The sequence below is a fragment of the Macaca fascicularis genome, chromosome 15, assembly GCF_037993035.2.
Source record: "Macaca fascicularis isolate 582-1 chromosome 15, T2T-MFA8v1.1".
In the NCBI taxonomy this organism is placed as follows: domain Eukaryota; kingdom Metazoa; phylum Chordata; class Mammalia; order Primates; family Cercopithecidae; genus Macaca; species Macaca fascicularis.
In genome coordinates, this window is record NC_088389.1 from 114,356,708 (window position 1) to 114,383,220 (window position 26,513).

At 37.0% G+C, this 26,513-nt stretch overlaps 1 protein-coding gene across 3 annotated transcripts in view; it reads right to left on the minus strand.

Moving 5' to 3' along the window:
• Positions 1 to 5,993: 5,993 nt before the first annotated feature.
• GKAP1 (G kinase anchoring protein 1) overlaps positions 5,994 to 26,513 on the minus strand; it is an 81,379-nt gene continuing 60,859 nt past the window's right edge. For all 3 annotated transcript variants that reach the window (XM_005582029.5, XM_005582027.5, XM_074017725.1), the window contains 5 exons: positions 19,773 to 19,874; positions 14,857 to 14,920; positions 9,107 to 9,177; positions 8,524 to 8,601; positions 5,994 to 6,320 (listed from right to left, as the gene is read on the minus strand). In XM_005582029.5, coding sequence (XP_005582086.1) covers positions 6,273 to 6,320; positions 8,524 to 8,601; positions 9,107 to 9,177; positions 14,857 to 14,920; positions 19,773 to 19,874 — 363 coding nt within the window. In that variant the 3' untranslated portion in view covers positions 5,994 to 6,272. The remainder of the gene's footprint in view (positions 6,321 to 8,523; positions 8,602 to 9,106; positions 9,178 to 14,856; positions 14,921 to 19,772; positions 19,875 to 26,513) is intronic.

Sequence of the window (26,513 nt, forward strand, 5' to 3'; positions counted from 1 at the left end):
TTATATCCACTTGCTGTATTGAACATTTTATTAATATATAATGTCTTGTCTCTTGCAACCTTTTTTGACTTAAAGTCTATTTTGTCTGATATTATGTAACCACTTCTTTTCACTTTAGGTTACTACTTGCATGGAATATCCATTTCTATCCTTTCGCTTTCAACCTATTTGTGTCTTTGGATCTAAAGCAAGTGTCTTCTGGGGAGCATTTAGTTGGATCATGGTTTTTATCTACATCCATTTTGCCAGTCTCTTTTGATTGGATTATTTAGTCCATTTACATTTAAAGTAATTACTGATAAGAAAAGACTGCTGTCATTTTGCTGTTTGTTTTCTATATGCCTCATAGTTTTTTTTTTTTTTTTTTTTTGAGACTGAGTCTCGCTCTGTTGCCCAGGCTGGAGTGCAGTGGCCTGATCTCCACTCACTGCAAGCTCCGCCTCCCGGGTTCACGCCATTCTCCTGCCTCAGCCTCCCGAGTAGCTGGGACTACAGGCACCCGCCACCGTGCCTGGCTAATTTTTATATTTTTTTAGTAGAGACGGGGTTTCACCGTGTTAGTCAGGATGGTCTCGATCTCCTGACCTTGTGATCTGCCCGTCTCGGCCTCCCAAAGTGCTGTGATTACAGGCGTGAGCCACCGAGCCCGGCCGCCTCATAGCATTTTGATTTCTCATTTCCTGCATTACTGTCAGAAACATTTAAATTCTTTCTGTGTGTGTGTGTGTGTGTGTGTGTGTGTGTGTGTGTGTGTGTGTATATATGTTTTTTTTTAAGACGGAATTTCACTCTTGTTGCCCAGGCTGGAGTGCAATGGCACAATCTCAGCTCACTGCAATCTCCACCTCCCGGGTTCAAGTGATTGTCCTGCCTTAGCCTCCTAAGAAGCTAGGCTTACAGACCATTTAGATTTTTCTTTATATGAAGAGCCTAATATTCTGTTTTCTCTACTTTTTATTATAGGGAATACATATAACATAAATACACATAGCATAAAATTTATAATCTTCACCATTTTTAGGTGTACAGTTTAGTGACATTAAGTACATTGATATTGCTGTACAATTATCACCACCATCCGTCTCCCATCAGGTCCACAGCTTTTCTTTCTTAAAACAAAAGTTTTATTATTGATTCAATCTTCTATTTATTTGTGGTTTAATCTTGGTGAATTTTCTGTTTCTAGGAACTTTTCCATTTCATCTAGGTTATCGAATTTGTTGGTGTACAATTGTTCATAGTACTCTTATCCTGTTTCTCTAGAATTTGTAGTAATGTTCCCACTTAGATTTCTCATTTTAGCAATTTGAGACTTCTTCCTTCGTTTCTTAGTCTTTCTATCTGAAGTCAATTCTGTTAATCTTTTTGAAAAACCAACTTTTAGTTTTGTTAATCTTCTCTTTTTCCAGTTTTTATTTCTCTCTGCTTTAGTCTTTATTATTTCCTTCCTTCTACTAGCTTTAGGTTTAGTTTGTTCTTTTTCTAATTCCTTACTTTGCAAAGTTAGGTTGTTAATTTGACATTTATTTTTTTAATATAAACATTATAGTAATTTCTCCCTTAGCACTGCTTTCACTGTGTCCCTTATGTTTTGGTATTTTGTGTTTTCATTTGTCTCTAAGTATTTTGCAACTTCTTTTGTAATTTCATCTTTATTCCATTGGTTAAGAAGATGTTAATTTCCACAAATTTGTGAATTTTTCCATTTTTCTTTTGTTACTGGTATCTAACTTCCTGTCTTTGTGGCTGGAGAAGATACTTTAACATCTTTTAAAGTCTACTGGTGGAAGATGAGTCAGATGAGACAAAACAAACAAACAAACAAAAAAACGGAAAGTCTTTTGAAATTTAGCTTATGGCCTAATATATGGTCTGTCCTGGGAGATGTTCCATATGCACTTGAGAAAAAACAGGTGTTCTGTTGTTGGGTAGACTGTTCTGTATATGTCTGATTCAATTGGTTTATTCTGTGGTCCAAGTCCTCTATTTTCCTTATCTTCGGTGTGGTTGTTCTATTTATTATTGAGAGTGGGATATTGAAATCTCCAGCCATCACTGTAGAGCTGTATCTCCATTCAATATTATTAGTTTGGGCTTCATATATTTTGATAGTTTATTAGATGCATAGATGTTTATTACATCTACTTGCTGTTTTGAACATTAATATATAATGTCTTGTCTCTTGCAACCTTTTTTGACTTAAAGTCTGTTTTGTCTGATATTATGTAGCCACTTCTATTCTCTTTAGGTTACTATTTGTGTGGAATATCCATTTTTATCCTTTCACTTTCAACCTATTTGTGTCTTTGGATCTAAAGCAAGTGTCTCGTGGACAGCATTTAGTTGGATCATGGTTTTTATCTACACCCATTTTGCTAGTCTGTCTTTTGATTGAATTATTTAGTCCATTACATTTAATTACTGATAAGACTGCTGTCATTTTGCTGTTTTCTATATGTCATATAGCTATATGCCTTTGCAATATTCATATAACCTCATGGGAGAGGCCAGACATATATAAGCGATGAAGACAATTTCATTACCTTTGTGTTTTTTTCTTCAAAGACTGTCATGAAGTGGAATTTTTCATATAATGCTGGTTTTGGAGGCCAAGACCAGCATTTTAAAAAATTTTAAGTTCAGGGATACATGTGCAGGTTTGTTACCTAGGTAAGCTTGTGTCACAGGGGTTTGTTGTACAAATTATTAAATCACCGAGGTATTAAGCCTAGTACCCACTGGTTATTCTTCCTGATCCTCTCTCTCCTCCCACTTTCCACCCTCTGGTAGGCGCCAGTACATGTTGTTCCCCCTATGCGTTCATTGAGCCCTCACTTATGAGAACATGAGGTATTTGGTTTCCTGTTCCTGTGTTAGCTAAGGATACCGGCCTCCACTTCCATCCATGTTCCTGCAAATTTTTTTTTTTTTTTTTTAATGGCTGCATAGTATTTATCATGTATATGTGCCACATTTTCTTCATCCAGTCTGCCATTGATGGTCATTTAGGTTGATTCCACATCTTTGCTATTGTGAACAGTGCTGCAATGAACATATGTGTGCATGTGTCTTTATGACAGAATGATCTATATTCCTCTGGATATATACCCAGTAATGGGATTGCTGGGTCAAATCGTATTTCTGTTTTTAGTTATTTGAGAAATTGTCACACTATCATCCTCAGTGACTGAACCATTTTACATTCTCACCAAGAGTGTATAAGCATTCCTTTTTTCTCCACAACTTCGCCAGCATCTGTTATTTTTTGACTAATAGCAGCCATTCTTACTGGTGTGATGTGGTATCTGTGATTTTGATCTACCTTTCTCTAATGATCAGTGATGTTAAGCTTTTTTTTCATATGATTGTTGGCTGCATGTATGTCTTCTTTTGAAAAGCATCTGTTCATGACTTTTGCCCACTTTTTAATGTTTTTTTTTCTTATAAATTTAAGTTCCTTATAGATAGATGCTGGGTATTAGACCTTTGTCAGATGAATAGTTTGCAAAAATTTTCTCCCATTCTGTAGGCTGGCTGTTTACTCTGTTGGTAGTTTCCTTTGCTGTGCAGAAGCTCTTTAATTAGATCTTGTTTGTCAAATTTTGCTTTTGTTACAATTGCTCTTGGTTTATTCATCATGACATCTCTGCCTATTTCTATGTCCAGAATAGTATTGCCTAGGTTGCCTTTCAGAGTCTTTACAGTTTTGGGTTTTACATTTAAGTCTTTAATCCATCTTAATTTTTGTATATTGTATAAGGAAGGGGACCAGTTTCTGTTTTCTGCATATGGTTAGCCAGTTATCCCAGCACTATTTATTATATAGGGAATCCTTCCCCCATTGCTTATTTTTGTCAGGTTTGTTAAATATTAGATAGTTGGAGGTGGTGCGGCATTATTTCTGGGTTACCTATTCTGTTCAATTGAAGACTAGCATTTATGTGTTCATCTTTGTTATCACACACACAAAACTGTACTTTATTTTTATTTTTTTGAGACAGAGTCTTGCTCTGCTGCCCAGGCTGGCATGCAGCAGTGTGATCTCAGCTCACTGCAACCTCCACCTCCGGGGTTCAACCGATTCTTGTGCTTCAGCCTCCCCAGTAGCTGGGACTATAGGCATGCACCATCACAACTGGCTAATTTTTGTATTTTTAGGAGAGACAGGATTTCACCATGTTGCCCAGGCTGGTCTGGAACTCCTGGCCTCAAGTGATCCACCTGCCTTAGCCTCCCAAAGTGCTGGGATTACAGGTATGAGCCACTGTGCCTGGCCTAAAATCTTGTATTTTAATGAATCATAATTGTATTTTGCTGCCTCTACTAAAAACAGTTGAATCCCATAAACTAATTATTACAGCAATTAATCAGACCAGTGAAAAATCTCTCATTTATTCCTCCTACACACCAATGCCCTCCACCCTTTTTTGTTTTTTTTTTTTTTTTGAGAGACAGTCTCTTGCTCTGTTGTCCAGGGTGAAGTACAGTGTTGCAATCACGGCTCACTGCAGCCTCAACCTTCCAGGCTGAAGCAATCCTCCCACCTCAGCCTCCAAAGTAGCTAGGATGACAGGCACGTGCCACCACACCTGGCTGATTATTTAAAAATTCTTTGTAGGAATGGGTTCTCACTATGTTGCCCAGACTGGTCTTGAACTTCTGGGCTCAAGTGATCCTTCCACCTCAGCTTCCTAAAGTGTTGGGATTACAGGCATGAGCCACCAAACTCGGCTACCAATACTCTTTCTATTCCCAGTGAGGCATGTTATTGTTCTCAAGCCAAATTTTTTGTTTGTTTGTTTGCAATCTGTATACCTTTTTTTTTCTTGCTCTACTGCATGAGGTAGGATCACCTATACGATACTGACATGGGGAAGTGTGGAGATTAGACAACCTTGGCTTAGCCCTTATCTTATGATGAAGGCATTCACAGACATTATTATTATTAGTTTTATAGAGACAGGGTTTCGCCATGTTGCCCAGGCTGGTTACGAACTCCTGGGCTCAAACAATCCATCTGCCTCAGCCTCCCAAAGTGATGGGATTACAGGTGTGAGTCACCGCAACCGGCCCTAATTCTTTTTTCTTTCTTTGTCATCCAGGGTTCAGTGGTAAGATCACAGCTTACTGCAGCCTTGACCTACCAGACTCAAGTGATGCTCTCACCTGCGCCTCCTGTGCATAGCTGGGGCTACAGGCATGTGCCACCATGCCTGGCTAATTTTGTTTTTAGAGACAGGGTCTTACCATGTTGCCCAGGCTTGTCTCGAACTCCTGGGCTCAAGAGATCCTCCTACCTCTGCCTCCTAAAGTGCTGGGATTACAGACATGAGCCACCATTCCCAGCCCACAGACTGTTTTTCATTCTGCCTGCCTGGAATGCCTGTCAATAAATTTACAGAAAAAGTATCTACCCTCTAAAAGTTATTTCATGCAAGTTTTTTCAATCTCCAAACAATGTGATTTCATACTCTAGTATCTATGGTAATTATTTTTTGCTCTTGTTTTACCCACCCCCACCTTTTTTTTTTTTTTTTTTTGAGACAGATCCTCTCTGTGTCGCCCAGCTCACTATAACCTCCGCCTCCCAGGTTCAAGCAATTCTCCTGCCTCAGCCTCCCGAGTAGCTGGGATTACAGGCGTGCACCACCATGCCTGGTTAATTTTTATATTTTTAGTAGAGATGGGGTTTCACCATGTTGGCCAGGCTGGCCTAAAACTCCTGGCCTCAAGTGATCTGCCCACCAAGGCCTCCCAAAGCGCTGGGATTACAGATGTTAGCCACCGCATCTGGCCTACCCACTCCCACCTTCTATTTCCCCTAAGCATAAGCTACTTGAGGGTATCAGCCATATTTCCTCTTGCATGTCCTGTAGAGTTTAGTGTGCAGAAAGTGCTGAGAAAATATTCACTAAACTGAAAGGACTCAACTAACTGGCTATGCTGTAAGCAAAAATACTTTCATGTTTCTGAAACTTAACAAATCAAACGTATTAGTGGAAGAGTAAATTAATTTTATTGACTGATGAAAAACTAAAGTGATAAGAAGTATGGATAGTAAACAATAACCACTGAATTCTGCTGGAATTCTCTATTTCTTCTTTTTCACTTTAAGCCAAAAGAAATAAAATTATAGACCATTAGTGAGCTAGTTGCTTTTAGTTCCTTCAACAAAAACTGCATAGTTTAGCAGTTGCACGGCATTAAATATATACAATTTTGCAAAATCCTGAAAGTTTTAAACTTTGTGTTGACTTCAAAGGCTAATTTAATCACCTACACTGGTCGGATTCAGAGTTTCTTTTCCCTTTTCTGCCACCCTGTAAAAAAAAAAAAAATAGGGCAAATTATTTACGACATACCATTTTGGGGCCACTTCATTTTAAAAATATAGACCAAAGGCATCTTGGGGTACGAGAAGGAAGCAATTTCTTTTTTGATTTTGTTGTAAATTTGAGTCTACATACCGCTACATTATTTCAATATAGTTATTTTTTATAAATGGTTAAAGTCGGTTTTAGAAAAGTTACTTCTATTTGAATAAGAGTTGTGCCTTAGTAAGGTCACCGATATTTTATTTTTTTAGAACTCATTTTGACTATTCCAGAATTAAAGTTTTTGATCAATACTAAAATAAATTATACACTTAATTTGTTCCATATGATCAGTAAATTTAGTAATTCAGTTCATTACCTTTTGGGTAATTCAATTTATAGTTCAAGTTCTGTTGAGTTTTGCTCATATTAGCATTAGAAATTTGATTGTGTTCATTAGTGGATTGAAATCTAGGTTATGGTTTTCATATTGCTCAGTTGCATATATAAATTTATATTTAATTTGCTCCATATGAAACATCACTTATGGTATCTGACTTGAGCCAAGGAAAAGGAAAGGCAGCATAAAGGACAAGAAGAGTTTTACATAAATATTTTAACATAACATAAACATAGTATTTTCTGTTTTATTCTGATTTAAAAAGCAAATGCTCATTGTAGGAATATGGAAAGTACAAACATGCAAAGAATAAAATTAAAATCATCAATAGCTACTCTACCCCCTTCAATTTAACCATAAATAATGGTTTGATGTATTTACCTTATCATAGTTGTATGTACAGTTTTTCCCATTTTTATAAACTATGGCAATGGTATCCAAACTTAGTTGATCATCAGAATTACCTAAGCAGTAATATTTTTAGAATTCTGACATCTAGGCTTTGTCCCACACCTATTTAATTGGCTAACAATCTTTAATTCAAAGTTTCCAAGTGATCCCAATGATCAGCCAAGTTCGGGAACTATTTTTTCTGTGGAAGTGCATCTCTGAAAGAGAGGTGGTTGTATCAGGGGCATATGGAGCCCAGGCTCATTTGATAATGATGGCAGTTTCTCTTTATTTCTTTCATTCTTTTTCTGACTATAACTATTTCTACATCAACATTATAAAACAAAATGAAACAATACTCGAGCATAAGAATGCTGTCATTCACTCGTGACCACATAAAAAGTTTGCAAAGATTTTATTCAGAGAAAAACAGTATGAATAGGTTTTTTGGAACATGAGATGTGTAATGACAAGTATCAAAAACAAGATTTATTTCCTGTTAGCAGAAAAATGAAAATAAATTTAGCAAAAATATTTTTTGAAGTAGATACCCACTATACATAAAACTCCTACCATGCTTCTCGATGAGATTTCTTAAAAATCCAAAACAGCAAACACACAAGAATCCTTGTCAAGGTCTCCCAGGTAAAGGGAATTCTCCTTCTGGTACTGATTCAATTTTAAAGCCAGGGCTAATCAACTGCTATGTTCTCCACACCATCAGTGGCTTTTGAGCTTTTTTGGCTATGATTCCAGTTAATGTATTTTATATTATGATTTAGAAGCACACATATATATACACACAAATATATATCACACACACACACACACACACACACACACACACACACACAAGAAGTACTGGTATTTTTAATTGCTTCATCCTGGAACAAACTGCTCAATGCTAGCTTGTAAATGCAGAAGAAATGACAGAATTAGAAAATCACTATTTTGCAATCATAAAAAAAAGACACAAATATCAATGGATGCTAATGCCACTAGGTGAAAAGGACAGTCATACAATCTCAAAGTATCACCTCACATATTAATTATAAAAGGGAAAATATATATTTACAATGGAGATATCTGGAAGATATCGCTGTTCCCAAGTGATCAACCTTATAAACAGGACAACTGTCCTTTTGTGCCTTTCCCCAGTATGATTCAATGGCATGCATGCTGTATCATCTATGTAGTCCCAAGGATTTTCCTGAATTATGCTAGTTATTGCTGTATATACCAATGTGCAGAATAACGTTAACATCTTCTACATTGTAAATTATATGACCAATGACAAAATTGTCAATATATTTAGTGAATAAATTTTGGCCTATGAACAAAATACTGCATTTATTCTACACAGTATCTACTCCAAATGTATTATTTGTGATAAAAACCCTTATAAATATAAAAGCATACCTGGTATTTGGCTAATTCTGCTTGTAATACTTTCACTTTAGATCTTTCTTGTTCTAATGCAGCATGAAGTGAAGTCACCTGTAACCAAATATTCAATAAGAAAAAGACATTTTGGGGTTTTTGGCAAATACTCTAATTCTTAACATATTCACAATGATAGGTTTTTGACAACTAAATGGATGAGTAACAGAGGAGAAACTCCCCCCATAATTTCCATTTGGTATTGTACACAGCTCTATATTAAAGATGGGGCAAAGTGTCCTGAGAGAAGAAGACAATAACGATGTGAAGGGGAGAAAAATCAAGCCCAGATACAGGGTAAGTTCTATCTGTCCTTTCTGTCTCTAAATTCATGGTTCATTAAAATACAACCTCATCATCCCCCATTCTTCAGTGGGAAGGACATACCTACCTCCTTTAGTGTTGTAAACAGAATCTTCATTCATGTGCTATTACATAATAATAAAGTACAATTTACACTTCCTTACAGTGCTGATGGGCTGTATTTGTTTAGTCAAGTTTAATAACTCAAGACTAAAGACAGCTTAAGAAAACCAGTCATGTATGCTCCACAGTTCCTTACCTGAATAGTGAGCTCATTCTTGATACTTTGTGATTCATCAACTTGAAGAAGTATTTCTGCCTTATCTTTCACTGACAAAAAAGGAAAAACAGCAGTATAGATTTCCCAGTCACTCAAATACTTTAACAATACTTCAGGGAACTAAGACATAGTAGTGCAATTAGAACAATGATTTCTTGTCATACTTAAAGAATGTACTTCTTGACCTTGCATAGCTCTTACTTTTCACTGGTAAATTCTTTTTTGTTTGTTTGTTTTACATTTTCACCAGTAAATTCTGATCATTATCACCACAGCATTTTTTTCTTAGAAATTTTACATTTTCTGTGGTGTTAAAATATTTATTGCTGGGCATGGTGGCTCACACCTATAATCCCAGCACTTTGGGAGGCCGAGGTGGGCAGATCACTTGCCAGGAGTTGGAGACCAACCTGGCCAACATGGCGAAACCCTGTCTCTACTAAAAAATATTATACAAAAATTAGCCAGGTGTGGTGGCACATGACTGTAATCCCAGCTACCTGGGAGGCTGAGGCATAAGGATCCCTTGAACTGGGGATGTGGTGGTTGCTGTGAGCTGAGATGGTGCCACTGCACTCCAGCCTGGGCGACAGAGTGAGACTCTGTCAATAAAAAAAAAATATATTTTTTTAACTGCACAAATATGGTGCAAGATTAATTTTTACATCTACTCTAAATAGGACAAGGATACAAGAAAAAAAAATTCACACATGGAAAAAATTTTAAATACCTTGACTAATCTTAAAGCAAGATTTTAAAAACAATTACGGTAGCTCACGCCTGTAATCCTAGCACTTTGGGAGGCTGAGGTAGGCGGATCACCTGAGGTCAGGGGTTCGAAATCAGCCTGGCAAACATGGTGAAATCCTGTCTCTAGTAAAAATACAAAAATTAGCCGGGCATGGTGGTGCATTCCCGTAATCCCAGCTACTCAGGAGGCTGAGGCAGGAGAATCACTTGAACCCATGAGGCGGAGGTTGCAGTAAGCCAAGATCGTGCCACTGCACTCCAGCCTGCGTGACAGAGTGAGACTTGTCTCAAAATAAATAAAAACAACATAGAGTGCTTTTTTGTTGGATTGTTGGGGTGAGCATACTATAATGCCAACAAAATTATTATTCTCTGACTTTTCATACCAATAAAGCAATGTCAACTAAATGTAGCTCATATGATCACAAATGATCATATGACATGTGTGGTCTCTTAGAACTATTCATTATTTTTTAGGGGCTTTTCTCTCTTGGTGGAAGCAAGAGAGCTATAGTTTGGCCCTGTGTTTCCTAAGCTTCAGAAAGTTTCACATGGCTGAGAACTTCCTTAACTCATGGTAATGGCTAACATATGAAAAACTAACTCCTCACTTTGAAAACAAACTATGAGAGACTAGAGAGGTAAAATTGTAGTAAAATTAGCAAAGGAGGAAATGTTCAAATATATGAGTACTGATATCACCACAGCTCTGCCAATGTAAGATTGTAGTTCAAATTTATTTTCATAGTTTAATATGATAAGATGAAACAACCTATCAAGAATCAATTCAGTCTCTCAAGAATCAACTTGGGAACTTTTACAAATTATGCTTTCTACTCCTCCATCCCCAGGATTATAAACACTTGCTGAAAACTAGTGATTTTAAATAGTTATGTAACATTTCAATTACAGTCAGTCATCCTATAATGCTTGTTTTGAAAACACAAATTTGTTTCAATGAGGTTGATGTATTAGGTAACAACCTGAACATATCACAAATTTTCAATCCACTTAAGTACAATTTTATGAACAGAGAAAACCACACCCACATGTACTCCTTGAATATCTACCAGCTACCTTGGTTCACTGTGTGTTAGGAATCACACCCATCTGGCCTGACAACTTTCCATCCTTCCACCATGTAGCAGTAACACACAAGCTGTAACCCTTCTGAGACCTATTTCCCCACAAGCAAACTTTAGGTTTTCTTCAAGGTAAAGTGCTGTATTTATGTTAATATTTATGTATTTAACCATTTTAGCATGTGTAAAACTGTGTTACTGTTTTTAGTTTCCCATGTTTTTTTCATGTGTCACTGACAACGTTTTTAAGTGTTGTGCTTCTAACCTCCCTTTTTCTCATAAGTATTGTGGGTTTTTTTGTTTTTTTGAGACGGGTGTATTAGTTCATTCTCACACTACTATAAACAACTGCCTGAGAATGGGTAATTTATAAAGAAAAGGTTTAATTGACTAATAGTTCCACATGGCTGGGGAGGCCTCAGGAAACTTATAACCATAGAAGAAGGCACCGCTTCACAGGGTGGCAGGAGAGAGAATAAGTGCTGAGCGAAGGCAGAAGCCTCTTATAACACCATCAGATCTTGTGAGAACTCACTATCATGAGAATAGCATGGGGGAAAGCACCCCCATGATTCAATTATCTCCATCTCGTCCCACTCTTGACATGCGAGGATTATTACAATTCAAGGCGAGATTTGGGTGGAGACACAGAGCCAAACCTTATCAACAGGGTCTCACTCTGTTGCCCAGGCTGGAGTGCAGCGGCATGATTACAGCAGTCTCAGCCTCCTGGGCTCATGCAATCCTCCCACCTTAGCCTCCTAAGTAGCTGGGACCACAGGCATGCACCACCATGCCAGGCTTATTTTTTTTCTTTTTTTTTTTTTTGAGACAAAGTTTTGCCATGTTGCCCAGGCTGGTCTCAAACTCTTGGGCTCAAGCGATCCACCTGTCTCAACCTCCCAAAGCTGGGATTACAGGTGTGAGCCACCATGCCTGGCTATCTCGTGTGATTTTGCAGAGACTAGTGATTTTTAGGAACACATGCTGCATTATTACAGAATGACCATATTTACATTATAAGTGTTACAAGTATTTTCATGTAGTGATCCTATATAAAATTCTACCTGGATTACTTATACTATGGACACTGTTGTTACTGATAGAGATTCTTAATCTATTTTTGAGAGCAAGTTTTTATCAGTTAACTTTCTCAATTTCCACAGTATTTTATGAGGAAATATTATTTTATTTTTACATATTTAGAATTTATACATCCAATACACAATGATACTCTTCATTTCTGCACTTAGAAATACATCTTCTAAATAACTTACTTTTTTATTTTCATAATTTTGTTCTTTAAAAGACCCACATGGAGATCAATAACATGCACAGGTCTAAATTAATCTCAGGATGTAGACATTTAAATGTCCAAATAATGTCTTTCCCCATAATTTTTTTTTTTGAGACAAAGTCTCACTCTGTCAGCCAGGATGGAGTGCAGTGGCATGATCTTGGCTTACTGCAACCTCTGCCTCCTGTGTTCAAGTGATTCTTGTGCCTCAGCCTCCCAAGTAGCTGGGATTATAGGCACGCACCACCACACCTGGCTAATTTTTGTATTTTTAGTAGAAACAGGGTTTCACCATGTTGGCCAGGGTAGTTTCAAACTCCTAACCTCAGATGAGGAACACCTCTGCCTCCTAAAGTGCTGAGATTACAGGCATAAGCCACTGCGCCTGGCCTCCCCCTATAATTCTTTAACTTCTATTTGTATAATAATTAAGTTATAAAAAACATAAGGTTGAATCTCCTTCAAGAGTATTCATGTTCTGTTCAACTGGACATGATTTCTGATTTTTACTCATTGTTTGACAACTATTTTGTAATACAGTTTAAATTTTGTTTGGACAGTTCTATTCCAAGTATAGTCATCCCTTGGTAAACAATTGCTTTCAAGACCTCCCAAGGATACCAAAATCTAAAGATGCTCAAGTCCCTGATATAAAATGGTATATATCTGCATAAAACCTATGAATAGCCTCCCATATCCTTTGAATCATCTCCAGATTACCGGCCGGGTGCGGTGGCTCACGCCTGTAATCCCAGCACTTTGGAAGGCCAAGGCAGGTGGATCACGAGTTCAGGAGATCAAGACCATCCTGGCCAACATGGTGAAACCCCATCTCTACTAAAAATACAAAAAAATTAGCCGGGTGTGGTGGTGGGCTCCTGTAGTCCCAGCTACTCTGGAGGCTGAGGCAGGAGAAGGGCGTGAACCCGGGAAGCGGAGCTTGCAGTGAGCTGAGATCGCGCCACTGTGCTCCAGTCTGGGCGACAGAGCGAGACTCCATCTCAAAACAATAAATAAATAAAAATAAAACAAATCATCTCTAGATTACCTATAATACCTAATATGGCATAAATGCTATGTAAATAGCTGTTACACTGTATTGTTTAGGGAGTAATGTCAAGAAAAAAGTCTGCACATGTACAATTTCAAAAAATATATTTTTGATCCACAACTGACTGATCCACAGATAGGGAACCCACGGATATGGAGGGCTGACTGTACCTTCACAGCTGAAAACAATTTTTGGTATTTTTTCATTTTTCAAGGTGAATTTCACAATTTCTTAAGAGCTACACAATATTCACAGGAGCTATCTTTGGAGTTTCATTAGCATTTATTAATAGGAAAATTGTTGATTACATTTCATTTTGTCTATTCAGAGAAAGATTTTCTCCTTTATGTCTTAATCTCTGTTTCTTTTATGGTTTATAATTTCCTTTGCCTAAGTCTCATATTTAAAAATTAACACATATTTCCTTTTTTATTATGAATGGAAAATTTTCATAAAACTTTCAGAATAAATGTCACTAGGTATATGCATAGTGAGAAATGCAACTGATTTGGTGGGCTTTTGTATATCAGCTTCACTAGTCTTATAATCTGTAATCATTTTTTGGATTGATTTCCTTGGCTTCCTGCCGGTAACCTCTTGTCAAAAGTTTACAGAGTAGCAGCAAAAGTATGAAGAGCAGTGGCGAGGGGAGAAGGAAAGAAGAAAACAAAAAAGAAAACCTAAAGTGATGACAGGCTGCCTCCTTCAAGAGCTGAAAAGCAGAATCCTAAGCAAATGTTAGGCTTGTTTTCCCTCTAAATATAGTTCAGTAAGCTATAAGAATTGAATTTTAAGAGTTTCTTTTACCCGAATAGTTATAAACTGGTATAAAAGTAAGGTGCTGTAAGAGTGATCTAATAATAACTTTATGAGCAGCTATCCAGCTTCTTTTTTTTTTTTTCTTTTTAGACAGTCTCGCTCTGCTCCCCAGGCTGCAAGTACAGCAGTGCAATCTCGACTCACTGCAACCTCTGCCTCCCGGGTTCACAATTCTCGTGCCTCAGTTTCCCAAGTAGCTGGGATTATAGATGTGCACCACCACGTCTGGCTACTTTTTGTATTTTTAGTAGAGATGGGGGTTCACCATGTTGGCCAGTCTGGTCTCAAACTCTTGGCCTCAAGTGATCTGCCCACCTTGGCCTCCCAAAGTGCTAGGATTACAGATGAGCCACCATTCCTGGCCAACTCTCTATCTTGTATCATTCTGTGAAGCCTTTCTACTTTGTTGAGTCCCTTTTTCAATTTTTTTTATTGGCACATAATAATCATATATATTTATGGGGTGCATGTGATATTTTGATACAGGTATACAAAGTGTACTGATCAAATAGGTATTTAAGATATCCAGTAATTCAAACATTTATCATTTCTTTGTGTTGGGGGCACTTCAAATCTTCTAGGCATTTTGAAATATACAAATTATTAACTATAGTAACCCTATTGTGCTACCAAACACTTTTGTTCAGTTGGTAAATCACACATTTGAAAAAGTACCTTCAGATATTATTTAAGATAAACTTTTAATTACAAAAACATAAAATCCACTTACTTTCACCTTCCTGAAGCATTTTCAATAATTGTGCATTTCTTGCCTTTACTTCCTTATACTTTGCCTAATAGTCAAAGAAAAAAGATTTAGTTTTTTTTTTTAAGTAAGTGATATAATAATTACTTACTGTCAACTTACAGAGCTCTGAATTCTAGGCTTGCTCAAAGATATAATTATTTTTGAAACAAACAGGATGGAGGAAAATGTATTCGGAACTATCTACAACTTAAATTAAATCCCTGGCACAATTAAATCCCTGGCACAATAATATATATCAATATTATATGTGATTGAAAATTAAAGAAGAGAAGGATAAAAGTGGAGAAAACTCAATTTTCCTAAAGAATCTTCTTTTCTTCCTCAGATAAAACCCTTATACAATTCAAAATAATTTAAATGAAAACCAAAAGGAAAATGAGCCACAGTTCTAAAGCAGTACTGTCCGGCAATACACTAGGACTTTCTACATCTGCTCTGTATTTGCCGCTGTCCAATACGCGACTACTGAAAGAACACTAGCAATGTGGCTGGTGTGACTGAGAAAAATTAATTTTTAAACTTTAAATTTAACATGCAATAGACTTGTAGTGGATACTGAATTTTATAGGGCAGTTCTATACCTTCTCAGTTGAGGATTCACTAATCATTTGTTACTTCACTGACTAAATAATCACTGTTACAATTTTTGGTTGACATGAATTAGTACTTTATCCAAATATCTTTCAACTCTTTTTCAATTTCTTTTTCCAGATGGCTTCTTCTCACATTACATGATGATACAAGTATACATTTATGAACAAGAAGGATTGTGTTCCCACATTCGCATCCATATTTTAGGCAATTTTACCCCATGCTACCCTTATTCAACACATCTTATAACACTCTCTGTATCACTTATTTACTTTTTTTTTTTTTTTTTTGAGATGGAGTCTTGCTTTGCCGCCCACGATGGAGTGCAATAGCGCTATCTCGGCTCACTGCAACCTTTGCCTCCTGGGTTCAAGTGATTTTCCTGCCTCAGCCTCCCTAGCAGCTGGTACTACAGGTATGCACCACCATGTCTGGCTGATTTTTGTATTTTTAGTAGAGATGGGGTTTCACCATGTAGGCCAGGCTGGTCTTGAACTCCTGGCCTCAAGTGATCCACCCACCTTGGTCTCCCAAAGTGCTGGGATTACAGGCATGAGGCCACTGCGCCCAGGCCTGAATCATTTATAAAGATTTAATACATTAATACATTAGAGAAAACAATGCATTTAACATATATAGAAAAACAAAAACCTAAAGAAAACATTAATATAAGAAAAATCATTTTTTCCTCTCAACATATACATAGATATGTATAGTAGTTACCAGATTCAAATCTTTGTTAAAAAACAAATTAAAAAGTGTTTTAAGTCCAATAAAGATGGCTTTTACTAAATATTACTCTGTCCATTAAATCGCTGATAAGTAAATAATGTTTACTGAATAATACTACAGTCAATACAATAAAACAAAGTAAGCGCTGTACTGAATATAAAGGTAGGAGGACTGTTGAGAAGCTCAGAAATGAACAAGGGAGGCCAGTCAAATGGAAACATAAAAATATAACGGGGGAAAACACATATACTCAACTACAACTATATTCGCTATGAATATAGAAATAGTCATTGTGAATATGAAACTACACTCACTACGAAATTCCCAGCCTCAGGGCTTCAACCTATGTTAGTATTTCACCAAACTATCTCTGGCTCAAGCCTTTGTTCAAGGTCCAGATCAGTCTTCATGGAGGTACCTCTTACTCAAGGTTTAGGGTCTAAAATATCTCACAAAGCAAAAATTGCAAATCAGCATGATTACCTGTGACAATTGTTTGCACTGCTTAAAAACTGCATATATAAAAATATAAATGTATAAAATACCACTAACATGCAGCTTATAAGAAAGAGCACATATGAAATACATAACATTTTTGCTAGTATATTTAATTTCATGACAGAAAGCATACAAAGATGATAAAATTAAATACACATGTATTGTTGCTGCGCTGTGTCTAAAAAAAGTAGCCATTTAAAACGCAACATGTCCAAAATGAAATCTATTAGTTCCCATTCCCCAAACCAGTTAAAGATGTGCTCCTCCTCTTACACTCTATACTTATCCATTGTTTTAGCAGGCTGTCTTCACTCCAAGCCTCAGCAACATGCATTATCATCCCAAGTATCTTCCCAATACCATCCCACAGCAGCTGCGTCATTTTACATTCCCACCAGCAGTGAACAGGTTCCAATTTCTTGACATCCTTGCCAGCACTTGTTATGTATACATTTTATTTTAAACCACAAATCTTAACTCCTCCCTTAGGCTTTTTAAAAAATCGATTTTTAAATCTATTATTCATCTCAAGTATTCTTTTTTGACTAATATTAACTCACATAAAAATTACTTATTCAATGCCTGTAACGTGCCAGGTACCTAATAATCATCATGTCACTTCCCTTCTAAAGATCTTTAATGCTATTTTATTTTATTTTATTTTATTTTATTTTATTGAGATGGAGTCTTGCTCTGTCACGCAGGCTGCAGTGCATGGCGTTATCTTAGCTCACTGCAACCTCCGCCTTCCAGGTTCAAGCAATTCTTCTGCCTCAGCCTTCCAAGTAGCTGGGACTACAGGTGCGCGCCACCACGTCCGGCTAATGTTTTGCATTTTTAGTAGAGACGAGGTTTCACCGTGTTAACCAGGATGGTCTCGATCTCCTGACCTCGTGATCTGCCCGCCCCGGCCTCCCAAAGTGCTGGAATTACAGGTGTGAGCCACCGTGCTCGGCCTAATAACCTCTCTAAAATCCAAATGCCTTCGAATTCTGACCCCAACTCATACCTGCAATCTCAACTTCTAGTTTCCCATTTCTCTGAATGTCAGCCACAATGTACTTTCCATCATATTCCCATACTTTTGTACACACAATTCTCTCTACCTGGAAAAATCATCTTTTCTATGAGATCCTTACCAATTTTTGATAGCAGCAACTCATTCACTCCTCTGTCTGTTCTTCTGGAGCACTCTGTCATATCCTACACTGTACTGCAACTATTTACATGTTTATCTTCCCCCATTAATCTATAAGCTTCTTGTTAACTCATCTTTGTATTCCCTGTGCCTAGTACAACAAAAACGAAGAGAAATGTAAATGAAAAGCTAAGGTAAATGAGTGGGTGCAGTCAAAAAAAGTTTTAGTAGGGATGATTCTTAAAGGCATGAGTAGAAGGAGGAGGTAAATGTAAGAACCATCAGGGCTGGAACTTGATTTATTTTTTTTCACTACCACATACACAGGGTGCAAAAAGTATCTGGCACATTATAGGCACTCAATAAATAATTGTTGAGTGAATTCATATTAGTCAAAAAAGAATGATACTTGATATGAATAACAGATTTAAAAAAATTGTTTTTTTAAAAAAAACCTAAGGAGAGAGGTAAGATTTGTAGTTAAAAATACATTGTATACATCACAAGTGCTGGAAAGGATGTGGAGAAACTGGAACCCTCGTTCACTCCTGGTGGGAAGGTAAAATGACGCGGGTGCCATGGAAAAGTTTGGCAGTTCCTCGAAAAGTTAAATGTGGAATTATATAGTCCAGCAATTCCACTCTTAGGTGTGTACATACCCAAAAGAACTGAAAGCAAGGACTCAGATACTTATGCACCAGTAAACAAAATATATACACACAATGAAAAATTATTCAGCTATAATAAGGGATGAAATTCTGACACATGCTACAACGTGGATGAACCTTAAAAACATTATGCTAGGCCAGGTATGGTGGCTCACACCTGTAATCCCAACACCTTGAGAGGCCGAGGCGAGCGGATCACGAGGTCAGGAGTTTGAGACCAGCCTGGTCAACATAGTGAAACCCCGTCTCTACTGAAAATGCAAAAATTAGCCAGGCATGGTGGTGCATGTCTGTAGTCCCAGCTACTCAGGAGGCTGAGGCAGGAGAATTGCTTGAACCTGGGAGGCGGAGGTTGTGGTGAGCCAAGATTGTGCCACTGCACTCCAGCCTGGGCAGCAGAGCAAGACTGTCTCACAAAACAAACAAACAAACACACACATTATGCTAAGTGAATATGCCACACATAAGAGGATAAACACTGTATGATTCCACTTACATGAGGTACCTAGAATGGGCAAATTCATAGAAATTAGAGGTTACCGGGGTGTGGAAAATGAGAATGGGGAGTTCTCTGTGGGTAAGAGTTTCTGCCTGGGATGATGAAAAAGTTCTGGAAATAGACAGTGGTGATGATTAACAATGCTGTGTAAAGATACTTAATGCCCCACTGAATTATACAGTTTAAATGGTTATATGTATTTTACAACAACAAAAATACATTTTATACTATGTGTAAACTATACCACAATAAAGTTGATTTTTAAAAAACAAAATACGACCAGGCATGGTGGCTCATGCCTGTAATCCCAGCACTTTAGGAAGCTGGAGTGGGCGGATCTCTTGAGGCCAGGAGTTCGTGGATAGACTGGCCAACACGGTGAAACCCTGTCTCTACTAAAAACACAAAAATTAGCCAGGTATGGCGGCTCATGCCTATAATCCTAGCTACTCAGGAGCCTGAGGCAGGAGAATCGCTTGAACCAAGGCAGAGGTTGTACTGAGCTGAGATCATGCCATTGCACTCCAGCCTGGGCAACAGAATGAGACTCAAAAAACAACAACAACAACAACAATAAATAAATAAATAATCAATCATTCAGATTTTAAACCATTAATCAAAGAGTTTAAGAACATAAAAAATAGAATGACTATTCCCATGAATTGCATATTAAACATATTTACATATAAGAAAAACAAAATGTGAAAATGTATAGAATTATTTTTTTTAGCAACAGTAAATGGACACAAACCTCCCACTGAGTGATTACATTTTTCAGCTTCTGGATTTCAGCATCTTTCCTTTCTAGCTCTAACTTTAGTCTTTCAATTCTTCCATCTTTCAGAACCACTTCCTGAAAAGAGAGAAACAACATTTTAGGACTTTGATTATTCTGCTAATCCTGGTTTATAATATCCTTTGTGAAAAGTTTAAGAGGAAAAATTCTGACCTTAATTTTCTGAGGCCATCTTATGCTGTTGACTACATTTCCATTTTCACTCAATTATATAATCTTAATACATACAATGCAAGCAAGGAAGTATTTATAATTAACCCAAACATACTGACAAACAATATCAGGGCTTTCAAAGGATATTTCCATCCTGGAACAAACATATTAAAAAGTGCTCTGTGACAAGTTGTTGTTATTAGTCTATCTTAAAAATTCAAAAATTCAAAAAAATGACTAAAAATACAAAATAAATAAAAAATATAAAAACTAAAATAAATAGCTTTTCTCTGTATTAGCAATTAACAGGTAGAAGACATAACTAGAAAAATAATTTCCTCACAACAGCAAGAAAACCTAACCAGAAGAATAACACTAAGAAGTGATTAGGACCAACACTAAGAAAATTATAAAATCTTGAAAATGACACAAAGTATGGTTTGTAAATAGGAAGGCTACAGGTTACTTTGTAAGTTCAATTAACATTTGAATAGAAATTCCAATAGGATGTTGTTCTTTGGAACTTATAAAGATAGTAAAGACTTCATCTGGGAGAATTCAGGATGGAAGCAAAACAAAAAGTTAATCTGATGAAGAAAGATTTGCCTATCAATTATATAAGGCAAAATAAATAAAATCATGGCACCTAGGTTGACAGAACAATGTACCAGAAAACAAAGTCCAGAAAGAGACTTGAGATATAAGAATTTATTGTAAGGATGATACTTTTAAAAAGTGAGAAAATGCTGAATTACAGAATAATGGTAGGTTATAGGACAAATGGCTAACTGGGAAAAATCAGGTTAAATCGCTGTCATCTTGCACCATATACCAAAATAAACAAATTTAGTGTAAAAAAAAATCACCCCAAAGTCATATTTTTGATGAGAATATAAATGGTTCTGTTTATCTAAGGAGTAATGTGGCAACATCAACGTAGTACTCTACAAATACTCACTGAGCATCTAACTTCTAGGAGCTGGGTACACCATGGTGAACCGAACCGAAAAGATTCTGTGCTTCTTTTCTAGATTAGTAAAGCTCTTTAAAGTGGTGACACTTAAATTGAACCTTGTGTGATGGGTAGGAATTGGCTAAGTAAAAAGGGGAAGTGAGAGCTTTCCAGGTAGAAAGAACAGTATGTTTAAAGGCCTTGCAGGAAGGAAGGGCCTGGAGAATTTGAAGAAAAAAATAAGCCAGTATGGTAAGATAGTGAGGGGGAAGATGGTCCAAGATGACTTTGGAAAAGCCAGTAGAGACCTGATCCTGGAGGACCTTGTAAGCCATAAGAACAGTCTGCACATTATTCTGAATAAAACAGAAAGCAGTGAAGGACTGCTAGGTTAGATTTGATTGTGTGAGACTTATGTTTGTAAAGGATCCCTTTTCATGCTGTGTGGAAATGAAATGGAGTGAGGTAAGACAGGTAGAAAGATCCTTTAATAGCTACTATAACCCCAGGTCAAATAAGATTATACTTTGGATTAGGGTGAAAGCAGTATAAATACAGAGAAGTATATTTGAGAAATAATTTGGAGGTAGCATTTGATGAAAGGTTGAAAGAATGTGGCAGGTGAGGAAGAAGATGGACACTACAATCTAAGTTTCTAGTTTAAGTAATGAGGTGAGTAGGTCAAAATTAGAAATATACTACTATTAAGTTCCAGAATCTCACTTTTAGGAATTTATCTCCAAAAGATAAATGAGGTAGCGAAGTATCTATGAAAAGTGTTCATTGTAGATTTATCACAACACAAAACTGGACATCAATTTAAATGTCAAATAATAGAATATAGGTTAAATATATAGTAAATTCAAAAACTGAAAACTAAGTCACTAAAAATGCTGATATAGAGCTATAAAATAATATCTGCATGATTCCAAAATTGTAGTGTGTGCAAAGAAAAAATTCTGGAAGAACATACACCAAAACTTTAAATTATAACTGTGTGAACATGGGATTATGATTTTACTTTATTTTTAAAAATTTCCTTTTATCAAAATTATTTTATACTGAGTAAATAATCATGGAATAATACTGTTTTACTTTTGAATAAAAATAAACCATTATGTATTTTTAGAAATCTTGATGAATATGATTATCTTTGAATAAGAAGCCCTTCTGAAATTGACATAAAAAAAGAGGAAAAATGGAAAAGATTCATAGATGTGATTTGATGAAAGATCTCAGAAAAAAATAAAACACTGTAACAAAATAAAAAGGTAAAGGAAAAACAGAAAATGCCACCAATATGATAGACATATGACCAACAAACATGAAAAAAAGTACAATCTCGCTAGTAAGCAAAGCCAGGTTTTATCAAACTAGTACTTTTTTTTTTCCTTCTTCTTGAGACAAAGTTCTCGATCTTATCTCCCAGGGTAGAGTACAGTGGTGTGATCTCAGCTCACTGCAACCTCGCCTCCCAGGTTCAAGCAATTCTCCTGCCTCAGTCTCCCAAGTAGCTGGGATTACAGGTGCCTGCCACCACTCCTGGCTAATTTTTGTATTTTTAGTAGAGACAGGGTTTCACCATGTTGGCCAGGCTGGTCTTGAACTCCTGATCTCAGGCGATCCACCTGCCTCGGCCTCCCAAAGTGCTGGGATTACAGGCGTGACCCACCGCACCAGGCCAAACTGGTACATTAAAAAAATTTTTTTTCTTAGTATAAGTAATTGGAGGCAATTTATCTATAAACTGAATTATTCCATGTATAAGAATTAATGTCCCAGGCACAGTGGCTCACGCCTGTAATCTCAGCACTTTGGGAGGCAGAGGTGAGCAGATCACCTGAGGTCGGGAGTTCGAGACCAGCGTGGCCAACATGGTGACCCTCTACTAAAAATACAGAAACTAGCTGGGAGTGGTGGCACATGCCTGTAATCCCAGCTACTCGAGAGGCTGAGGCACAGGGATGGCTTGAACCTGAAGGGCAAAAGTTGCAGTGCGCTGAGATTTCGCCACTGCACTCCACCCTGGGTGACAGAGTGAGACTCCATCTCAAAAAAAAAAAATTAAAAAAAAAAAAATCAATGTCCTGAAATGCTCACCATTTGCGTTTAACTGAAAAAGTGGTCCATCTAACAGTTTCTGCATTGATGAGGGAAAAAGTATATATCCATAGAAAAGTAAGACCACACCAAAATATCAGTACCCTAGCTGTTTTCTCTAGGTGAATGAGATTAGGGTCATTTTTCTCCCACTACAACTGAAAATTGGGGATGATAATGATATCTACCAACTTCATAGTTAGTTGTTAATAATCAAATGAGATCATACATTTTAAGTACTTAACACAGTGCCTGGCATATACATAGCAAACCCTCAAATATTTATTTTTGCCATTATCATTTCTTCATTTTACTTGTCGGTAGTTCCCAAAATTTCTACAAGAGATACTACTTTTTAAAGCAAAGTCGTATTGTTTTAATGTATACTCATTTTTAATGAAGTCCTACATTTCAATAAAAACCTTTTAAAAAGTATCTTCTAAGTAAAAAATATTATACTAAAATGAGGATGAAAAGATGTACAAGATAAAGCCTATGCCTACAAGGGATCTGTAATCTATTAAAAATGACAGGGAAAATGTGTGATGTGAAATGTGCCATAAGAAAAACAAAATGCTATGGGGTATAGAAAAAGGAAAATTATATCCAGGTTTTCTGTGTCTCGGGTTTGGGGTTCGGCTGAGGCAGTGAGAGAGAGCTTCTGGGAGGAGATGGCATGTGAAATGAATGAAATGAACCTTGAATAAAGCTGGGACGCACCCAGCATTCTGTGACAGGAGTGGTCTGCTCCAGCTAGAAGAAAAATTGGAAGAGTACAAACAGCTAAAGATAATTAAGGATATCCTGTATAAGAAGGTTTTCAAACTTATTTGACAGTGCCCTATGATAGGAATGTTTTACATAGACACACAGACACATGCACACATAGAAACAACTTTCACAAAATATAAATAGGTGTCACATACTCTGACATTTTCTCCTTTCCCATTTTTTGGTAGCAACCTACTAAACTGATTTTAGGACCTACTGAATGGGTTGGGAAACTCAGTTTGAAAAGCATAGCGGCCGGGCGCAGTGGCTCAAGCCTGTAATCCCAGCACTTTGGGAGGCCGAGACGGGCGGATCACGAGGTCAGGAGTTTGAGACCATCCTGGCTAACACGGTGAAACCCCGTCTCTACTAAAAAATACAAAAAAAAAACTAGCCGGGCGAGGTGGCGGGCGCCTGTAGTCCTGGCTACTCGGGAGGCTGAGGCAGGAGAATGGCGTAAAAACCCGGGAGGCAGAGCTTGCAGTGAGCTGAGATCCGGCCACTGCACTCCAGCCTGGGCGACACAGCGAGACTCCGTCTCAAAAAAAAAAAAAAAAAAAAGAAAAGAAAAGCATAGCCTAAGGACTTTAGGTGTCAGGTCAAGGACACTGTACTTAATTCAACAGACACTGAAGTTTAAGGGCACAGCATGGCATGATGGAAGTAATGATTTATAAAAAGGCATTTGTTAGCAGGGTGTAACACATTATCTGGCATTAAAGGCAAGAAGCATGAAGATTGGTTAGATTACTGAAATAATGCCAGTAAGAGATAATGAGAGGCTAAATTAGAGAATGTTGGTAAGAATGGAAACAAAGACAGATCTGAAAAACATTTCAAAGATTTAAAACTCTAAAAATCTTGAAAAACAGAAAAGTGAAAACAACAACAACAACAACAACAACAAACACACACTGTAGAATCTGGATACCTAGGTAAAATGAGGAAACCAAAAACTGAAATGACAGAAGTCAAGCCAAATGCTCGGTGTGGAGAGGAAGATGATGAGCCCGGGTTTGAACACAGTGAGAGTAAGGTATGCATCAAACAACAGGATGGAATATGCCACAAAGATAATTAATAAAACAGAGCCCCGAAGGCCACAAGAGGGGATGGGATCAGGGATGACTGATCTACCTAGTGCTGGTGCCGTTGTGGAGAAATTAGTAAGCTCACATCCTGCTGCTAGAAGACAGTATGTTGAATGCACCAAGAGCAACACAGAGGCTTATATCCTTTGATTCAATTACTATCTAAAACAATCTACTCCAAGGAAACAATTCACCAAAAAATTAAATGTATGATCAGTGAATATCAAGCCATCAATTCTAAACAATGTTCAATAATAGGGCAAGTACTAAGCAACTTACAGCATGTTGATTTGGCAGGATATAACACCTGGTTTACAAAAGGGGTTAGAAAACTAGATTCATTATTGTTATAATTATTTTAAAATACCTATGCATCTAGGCATTTTCCTAGAAAAACACTATTAACAAATGAAACTAGGCTGGGCATGGTGGCTCATGCCTATAATCTCAGTAATTTGTGAGGCTGAGGTGGGCAGATCACTTGAGGTCAGGAGTTCGAGACCAGCCTGGCCAACATAGCAAAACCCTGTCTCTAGTTAAAAAAAAAAAAAATACAAAAATTAGCTGGGTGTGGTGGTGCACGCCAGTAATCCCAGCTACTTGGGAGGGTGAGGCAGAAGCATTGCTTGAACCCAGGAGGTGAAGGTTGTACTGAGCCAAAATAGTGCTACAGAACTCCCGCCAGGTGACAGAGTGAGACTCCGTCTCCAAAAAAAAAAAAAAAAAGAAACTAAATGTCATGTTAAGAATGACAGACTTAGGGTTGATTTACTTTTCACCTTTAAAAATGCCTAGTATATCAATGTATACACAGTTAAAAAGGATTTTAACCTTGGAAAGTGGAAGAGTTTTCTTTCTCTGAGAAAGAAGCACAATGGGTAGAGGAAAGAGGTATACACAGAAAGAGAAGTGGATAATTCTTTAAATGGCATGAATCCTCTTTTCTCTCCTTTACACTTAATGAAATGCTATGAAAAATTCTAATTTTTTCACTTAGGAAAAACTTCACATATGCAAAAGAATTTTATGTATGACACATTAGGTAAAAAGAAAAATAAACCAAAAAGCAGATTAAGAATTTGAACATTACCAATACCTTACCAATACCATATGCCTCTCTCCAATTATACCCCTTTTCCCTCCTCTCCTGAGGATATCCATGATTACAGATTATGTCATTCTTTTCCTTTGTTAAAGTCTTTTACTACACGTATATGAAGCCCTGAATAATGTATTACATTTCTATTTTTAATTTTTATTTATTTGAGACAGGGTCTTGCTTCAATGACCAGGTTGAAAGACAGTGGCATGATCACAGCTCCCTGCAGCCTTGACTTAACAGGTTCAATCAATCCTCCCACGTCAGTCTTCTGAGTAGCTGAGACTACAGGTGCATGCCAACACACCTGGATAATTTTTTTTTTTGTAGAGACAGGGCTATTTAAAAAAATTTATATGAATGTCATCAAATTATTATTTGGTGACCTGTGTTTTTCATTAAATGCTATGCTCTTGATATGCATCCATGTTGCTATGTATAACTACAACTTACTCACTTCTCTTATTCTTTTGCTATTACAAACAACTGAGTTTTGAACACTTTTTTTGGACATGTCTTCAAGGTTTAAT